The following is a 7,372-nucleotide window of genomic DNA, read 5'->3' as shown; positions in this document are numbered from 1 at the left end:
GGGAATTGCCATCAGGGATGTGGGAAATGCCATCAGGGATGAGGGAATTGCCATCAGGGATGTTGGAATTGCCATCAGGGATGTGGGAATTGCCATCAGGGACGTGGGAATTGCCATCAGGGATGTTGGAATTGCCATCAGGGATGTTGGAATTGCCATCAGGGATGTGGGCTCCATCTCCTTCAGCTCCAGGGGGGACCAGTGGAGATGTCTCCTTGCAGGGGCAGGTCCTGCCCTGGGCTGGGGTCCAGCAGGGTGATCTCTGGAGAGGAATCTCCAGGGATGGGCAGGTTTTGGGGGCACAGAGAAAAAACACCTTTTCTCCTGAGAGGGAATATCTGCCAAGCCTCATGTCCCAGGTAAATGAGAGCTAAATGAAATAGTTCTGAAAATCTCGCGGGGAAACGTATTTTTTCCACCCTCAGCTCTGGGAATAGCTGATCCATTTTAGCTGCAGCTCTCAGAAAGCTTTCCCTAAACCAACCAATGTGTTAAATTTCAGGCCCTAAAGGTAATGTTTTAATTGATTATAATGGGGCCAGGGATGGAATTTAACGAGCTCCCGGTTGTCATAATGAGTGGTGATTAAATGCTTTCTAAAAAGTGTGAGCCAAGCTACCTGACTGTAATCTGAGCCTTTCTCACACCTCCTCCTTCATGGTTTTTCTTGTCTTATTTTGCAAAACAGGACGTTCAGACAGGGAAAGCTTGTGGGAGTTTTGACAGCGTGGAAAAGGAAATAAAGAACATGTTGCCACTATGATAATGTCAGCTACTGTCATCCCAAAGGGTTGTAATAGAGGCAAAGACAGAGAGTTCTTACAAAAATATTTATTTATTGAAATCTGGATTGAATATTATGCCAAAAGTACAATTAATTAAATACAGAACGTACAACCCGAGTCTGCATTAAAAAAATAAATCTATTAAATAAAATTCTTGTTTAGCTTGGAGTTATTGCACCTGATCCCTCCCCTATAAAAAATTAAATAGGAAAACATTAAGTTTGATTCTGGAACGTTTTCAGTTTCTCAGGTAGCTCTAAAGGGCACTGAAGCATTTCTGATGCAGCCACAGCTGGGTCGTGCTCGCCAGGACACGGAGCAGGATCTGGGCAGGACCTCAGTTCAGCTCCAGGTCGTTCATGTACTGCTGGACCCACTCCTGCTCGGGGTTGGCACAGACTTGCCGGCCCTTCTTGGTGATAAACCTGTGGGGTGCAGAGAGGTCAGGTTTTGGTGGGAGAATGAATGGGGAATGACAGGATCATGGAATGGGCTGGGTTGGAAGGGACCTTAAAGATCATCTCATTCCACTCCCTGACTTGGACTGGAACACCTTCCCACTAGCCCAGGTTCAAGGCCCTGGCCTTGGACACTTCCAGGGATCCAGGGGCAGCCACAGCTTCTCTGGGCAACCTGTGCCAGGGCCTCCCCACCCTCACAGGGAAGAGTTTCTTCCTAATGTCTTATCTAAATTTACTCTCTTTTGGTTTCCATCCCAGCAGGGGATTCCAGGGACAGAACAAGAGCCCTGCCCAATTCCAGCCTCTCCCAAGGGTGGGATGAGAATACTGTGCCCATCCACACCAGTTAAGTCTTCAAAGTGGTAGAGCAGGACCAGGGTGAGACTTCTGTGCTTCAAACCCACAGAGCATCACCTTGTACTTCTTGTCTCCCCCAGCCTCCACTCCCTGTCTTTGGAAAAGGGGTGTTTCCCTCCCTGGATCGTCATCCCAAATCCCCCCCTGCCCTGAGGAGGGGACTTACACAACGCCTGGCTGGGGGCACTGGCTGTTGGTCTCATAATAATCCACCACGAAGCTCCGGGGCAGCTGCCGGGAGAAGTAGGAGAAGCAGCAGGAGGTCGGGGGGTCGGAGCCAACTGTGGAGGGCAAAGACAATCATCAGCAGGGGCAAGGGGTGGGGAGCAGGGCCAGGGAGCTGGGATCCCACATCCCTGGCTCTGGGGAGTAGGGATGACGTGGAAGAAGAAGGGAAAAGGAGAGGCCTTTTTAATTCTTCCTTCAGTTTTTTCCCTGTTGGCTTCACCCTGAGCTGGCACTGACAGAGCCCGTGTCACCAGGCAACATCTCCCAGCCCAAACCTGGCCACCCTCAGCCCTCCTCAGGGTGCCCTGCACAGCACCACTGACCTCTGCAGCACTGTGTGGGGGTGTGGTTGTGGTTTTAACCCTCTTTTACCCCAAAAAGGGTAAAACAGGGTTTAGGTTTTACCCTAATGGTCTTTGAGCTGTGCCTTTCCCGGGGCAGGAGAGCCCCCATGACCCTGGAGCACCGGCCTGAGGATGGTCTGACAACATGGGGAGGGACCCAGGGTGGAAGTGCTGGCAGAAGGGACTCTGTCCCAGCAGGGACATCTCTCCTGTCCCCATGGAGGGAGGGTGGGGAGCCCCTGGACTTACATGGTGCAGCAGAGCTCTGGTAGCAGAAGGCGGCGACGAGGACAGCGAGGGCAACCACGGAGACCTTCATGTCAGCAGAGAAATGGTGGCTGGAGCTCAGCAGGCAAGGGGAGCTTGAAAGCCTCTTTTCTGGCTGATGCTGAGACGGTCACCAGCCCCTCAATTTATGGGGCGAGAGGTCCATGTGGAGCCTTACGTAGGCATGATGGAATTTCCCCCAGAGGAGAGTCCACTCGTGGTGCAGTCCCGTGATGGAACAGAGCAGCCCCAGCCCCGGAAGAGTGAAGCTCCCCCCTTGATTCAGTGCCTCCCCAGTGACACAGGATATGAAACAGTGACTGTGGCTATTTCTGCTTCTTTCATGCCTGTCCCTTAGCAAGAAGTTCCTCTGTGGAGGTTCCTGCATTTGTCAAGTCCCCTGTTGCCCAACCTGCCTGAGTAGCCCAAAGGACAGAGCTGGGCAGAAGGGCATCAATAGGATGAGGCTGGTTAGGGAAAAATGGGCTGTGGGACTGGAAAAGGTCCTTTACCATGGACTGCTTCCCTCACACACCGCCCTGGGAGCAGGAGATGGGAGCTGTCACCAGTGCCCTGTACGTGTTCCACAGAGCTGGAGGTGACTCAGGGCATGTCCTGCAGCTGTGACAGCACTGCAGGCACCAGCACAGGTAGTGGTGAGCATGAGACAGGAATCCCAGAGTTGAAGCACTCAAATTTCCTCAAATTTAAGGGAAGGGAGAGAGCTGAGATGGGGTGTTATCTCCTGGAAGTGCCCGTTGCACTCCAGGTCCTATAAAGAGACCCTGAATGACCAATTTGGATTAGACAGTTAAATTTCAAGGGCTACTGGTAGGTGAGGCCTTTCATTCTTAGCCTTGGGGCTGCAGAGAGCCAAAAGATGTTTGGAGACTTTGTGACCCTGAGGATGAGGCAGAAGGAGCTCCAGCAGCAGGGTGAGGAAGGAGACACTGCTTCTGAAGATCAGGAGATCAGGAGCAGAGTAACTGGGCTGAGGCCATGAGCAGAAACTGGGATTTTGGGAAGAAAAGAGTATCCTGTCTCAGCAGAAAATTGTCATGACAAGGGGAAGTAGCACATCATATGGGAGAGGGTAAGAGCTCACAGCTCTCCCTGGGCTGGGACAGGGATGGTTCACTGGGAAGAAGCCACCAGCCTGCACAGAGTGCCATGGAGGTCTAACAAATTCCCCTCTGTCCCTGAGGAGGAGAGGGAAGGCCTGGCAGGGAGGTGATGAATGCTCTGGGAAGAGCTGGGGGCTCTCCAGCTGTAATGAGATGTTCCTAGAAGGATATGTGTTCTCCAGAGGGAAGCAGGCGTTCCTGGGATGTGACTCCTTTTTATTTTCAAGGCATCATGGAGTGGTGATGTCTTGGGGGATGCTTCCAGTGGAAGGATTATAACGTCAAGTGGAGCAACCCAACCTCACCAGCAGCACCTCTGCACCCTCCCCACAGTGCTGGGCACTGACTCATCCTCTTTCTATTAAAGGCTCCAGCCCCTGCTCCAGGAACCTTCTGGAAATAACCTGGTGTTTTCCAAATATCCTCCAACACTGCATGGTGGGCACAGCCCTCCAGCAGCCATGGCTGGTTGGCTCCATGAGGGATAACTGCTCTGTTCCAGGCAGGATAACTGCTCTGCTCCAGGCAGGATAACTGCTCTGCTCCAGGCAGGATAACTGCTCTGTTCCAAGCAGGATAACTGCTCTGCTCCAGGCAGGATAACTGCTGTGCTCCAGGCAGGACAATTCTCTGCTCCAGGCAGGAGAACTGCTGTGCTTCAGGCAGGAGAACTGCTGTGCTCCAGGCAGGAGAACTGCTGTGCTCCAGGCAGCCAGAGAGGGGTCTGGAGGACAAGACCACCTTGGACTTGCACAGGAGCAGTCCCAGGGATGTCCCACCCTCAGGGAGGTTCCTGGTGGGAGCCGTGGTGATGCCCCTCACCCAGGCAGATTAGTCCCATGGAGCAAAAGCGTCTCTTGCCAAGTTGGGCATCACCTTCCTGGACACACCACGGCCCCCTCTCCATCCTTCCCTCTGCACAGGCACCTCACAGGTTCACTCATCCCTCCAGATCCCATTCCCTCACTCCACTCGTCATGTTGCCTGTTCCCAGCTATCCCAGGAGGATGAGGAGGGCTCCTGGCCAGGCAGGAGGTGGGAACTTGGCGTTCTGACTGTTCCAGCTGGACCAGGAGCTGTCTGTGAGTGAGCTCCAGCTCCCTTGGATCCCGGCTGGCTGCCCAGGGAATGCAGTTGTGGAAGTACGTAAGAGCTCTGAGCTGTTCCCTGTGATTGTGCCTTCAAGAATTCGTGGGTCATGTCTCCGGATCCACCTCCTCCAGCCATCTGTTCCTGCCCAAAACTCCATTTATGGGGAGGAAATAAAGACGAGACCTGTCTGATAAAAGATGAGTCCTGTGAAAACAGAGGAATTAGTTGGAAATCTGCAGCGATTATTCAAATACTTCCAATGACAGATTTCCCCTCTCAGGCAGCTGGACACCTCCCTGCCTTCATCCCTTTGCTACCAAGAAGATGCCAAACTATTTCAGACTCTCAGGGATCATTTTTTTTAGTTAATAAAAACAAAAAAAATTCTTAATTCAGCTGAGTCAGTTTAGTTTAGACAATTTGTTTTACAGGGGACTGGGAAGGGCTGAAACTTTACTACTGCTGAAAGCAAAAAATAATCCCAGAGCCAGGTTCTCGAGGAATCTAATTTTTCCTTAGAAATCTGAGCAAAGCCCTCACTCTACCAGCTGGATAGAGGTGGGAGGTTACAGTCATGTCAGTGATGCCCTGGGATGTCACAACACATTCCTAAAAAATGTTTCCTTACCCACTCCCCACATTCCAGTCATGATGAAATGACAGAGTCACCTCTTCCAGCTCTTCCCCTTTTTTAGGAAGAGAGGTTGGGTGTGTTTTGGATGAAGAACCATCCTACCCTTGAGACACGAAGATGGCCATGGAGGAGCGGGCAAAGTGGGCTGGAGCATCTCCAGGGGGATTAAGTTCATTGCAGGGCAAAACTGTGGCATGAGAGGGAAGTTTTCCCATCTTTGCTCCAGTGGTTTCAGGATTCCTGACTCAGCAGGCACTGTTTGGAGTCAGTGGGATTTGAAGGAGTCTGGCTGATGCTGCTCTGATTTACACAAAGAAGTTTTCTCCAAGTCCCTTCAAAAAAAATCCCAGGAGAAAGTGCTAAGGAAAGCAAATGCCCAAAATAGACTCAGTGACAGCAGAAATGGGGAAATTCTCCATCTTGAATGAAAGGGGAACCTGGAAAAAACTGGTGAGACTGGCTGATGTAAGGTGCTATTTCTAGCAGGGTTTAATGAGGAGGAATTGGGATTAGCTCAGAAAAGGAAGTAATTAAAAAGGTCCTGAGTTCAGAAACTGCCTCTAAGACAAGACCCATCATTTCCTGCAGCTGCCTCCCTCCTGCCCAGCTCCAGCACCAGTGGCTTTGTACCAGCACCCAGGAATTTCACCCCCCCACCATTCTTGACATAGGTGGAGAAATGTTGGGGTTTTTCAGATGATGTCACGTCCCAGAAAGGGCTCCAGTGGGACCCTGAGCCTGTGGCAGTGACTGGGGACTGTCTGTCTCCAGCGTGGAGGGGCAGGGGGAGAGCAGGGCCACCTTGGCCAGTGGCATGAGCAGTGCTGGTCACCTCTGGCTGCATTCCAGAGGAAACCCTGAAGTCATGTCAGGGCAGGAAGTTGCTCAGAGCTGATAAGAAATGTGTATCTTGTCAGAGGTTCCATCCTCCCCCAGAAAGACTTTTCCCAGTCTGGAAAAAGCACACCCCAGGGAACACAGTTCTTTCTGGTGGCTGATGCCTCAGACCTCTCCTGGCCTTTTCTTGGAAGCAAAGCACATCAAAGAGGATGAAGTGTACAGCATTTCAAAGCAAATTAAAGTGAAATAAAAAAAGCCTCCTTGCTCCAAATCCTTGGCATGAAAGGACAAAACAAAGAAAACTCGGATTTTAGGAATTTTTGAGCTTTAGGGACTGGCTGTGGGGCTGTGCTTCTGGATGGGCTTTAAGTTCCTTTCCAACCCAAATAATTTTGGGATTCTTTGAAAACCAAACCCAGTTTTTAAATGAACCCACTGGGACTTGTCTGCTCATCGTAGCAGAGGAAAAAGGAAAATAAGCAGGACACAAGTTGATTGTTTTTGTTTTCCTTGGTGCTCCTGGAGTGCAGCTCTAGGGGGTTTGGTGGGATGGGTGCAGGCAGCCAGGGGAGCACAGGGTGGTCACTGCACCCCAGGGGTGCTTCAGGGGTGGCTCAGAACAACCTTCCCCTCCTCACTGAGGGGGCTCAGAGCAGAGACAACCTTTAAGCTTGTGCCAGGGCCATTGCCAGGCTGGAGGACTTCCCTAACTATGGCTTCATGGAATCATGAAGGCTGGAAAAACCCTCTGAGATCATCGAGTCCAACTGTTCCCCTGGCACTGCCAAGCCCACCACTGACCCATGTCCCCAAGTGCCACATCCACACGTCTGTTAAACCCCTCCAGGGATGGAGACCGATGGCCCTCAGCCCCCCTTCAGCCCCCCAAGTGCCCAGGGCTGGTTTGGCCCCTCTCTGCAGGCAGGGCTGTGTCACTGGGGGGGGTTGGAGCTCCCAAGGGAGGGGTGACTTTCCAGCTGCCAGTAAACCCCGTGGGCACACACAGATGTTTACTGGCCTCTCGATCTGTGCAGAGCTGTAAAACCACTTCCCATGAGTGGGGCTGGTTGGAGGTTGGGGCTGGTTGGAGGCTGGGGAGCTCTGCAGCGTCTCTCTGAAGTGCAGGGCCTGGCCCTGTGCTGTGGAGGGTTTGGCCACCCCAGATGGGTTTGTGGCCTTCAAAGGGGCCATTGTCTGGCTGCCCTGGTCAGCACGGGCTGTGCCTGGCACCCACATCCCC

General features: G+C 52.2%; 1 protein-coding gene across 1 annotated transcript; it reads right to left on the bottom strand.

The window, feature by feature from the left end:
- Positions 1–1,030: 1,030 nt before the first annotated feature.
- LOC103759485 (C-C motif chemokine 4 homolog) lies at positions 1,031–2,494 on the bottom strand. Its single transcript, XM_008925881.3, has 3 exons — positions 2,425–2,494; positions 1,772–1,884; positions 1,031–1,197 (listed from the first exon to the last, which is right to left on the bottom strand). Exons 1-3 carry the CDS (start codon positions 2,492–2,494, stop codon positions 1,123–1,125), a joined length of 258 nt encoding a protein of 85 aa, XP_008924129.3. The 3' UTR covers positions 1,031–1,122.
- Positions 2,495–7,372: the final 4,878 nt, after the last annotated feature.

This window comes from Manacus vitellinus, unplaced genomic scaffold (assembly GCF_001715985.3).
Source record: "Manacus vitellinus isolate BGI_N305 unplaced genomic scaffold, ASM171598v3 scaffold_32_pilon, whole genome shotgun sequence".
In the NCBI taxonomy this organism is placed as follows: Eukaryota; Metazoa; Chordata; class Aves; order Passeriformes; family Pipridae; genus Manacus; species Manacus vitellinus.
Note: the sequence above shows the minus strand (reverse complement) of the source record. Positions and strands in the feature narration are given on the sequence as shown.

Excerpts from the sequence above, each read along its gene's own strand:
- LOC103759485 (XM_008925881.3), bottom strand. The coding sequence starts at position 2,494 with ATGAAGGTCTCCGTGGTTGCCCTCGCTGTCCTCGTCGCCGCCTTCTGC. Across the intron at positions 1,885-2,424 it reads CCAGAGCTCTGCTGCACCAT|TTGGCTCCGACCCCCCGACC; the intron begins GTAAGTCCAGGG and ends TGCCCTCCACAG. Across the intron at positions 1,198-1,771 it reads AGTGCCCCCAGCCAGGCGTT|AAGGGCCGGCAAGTCTGTGC; the intron begins GTGTAAGTCCCC and ends TTTATCACCAAG.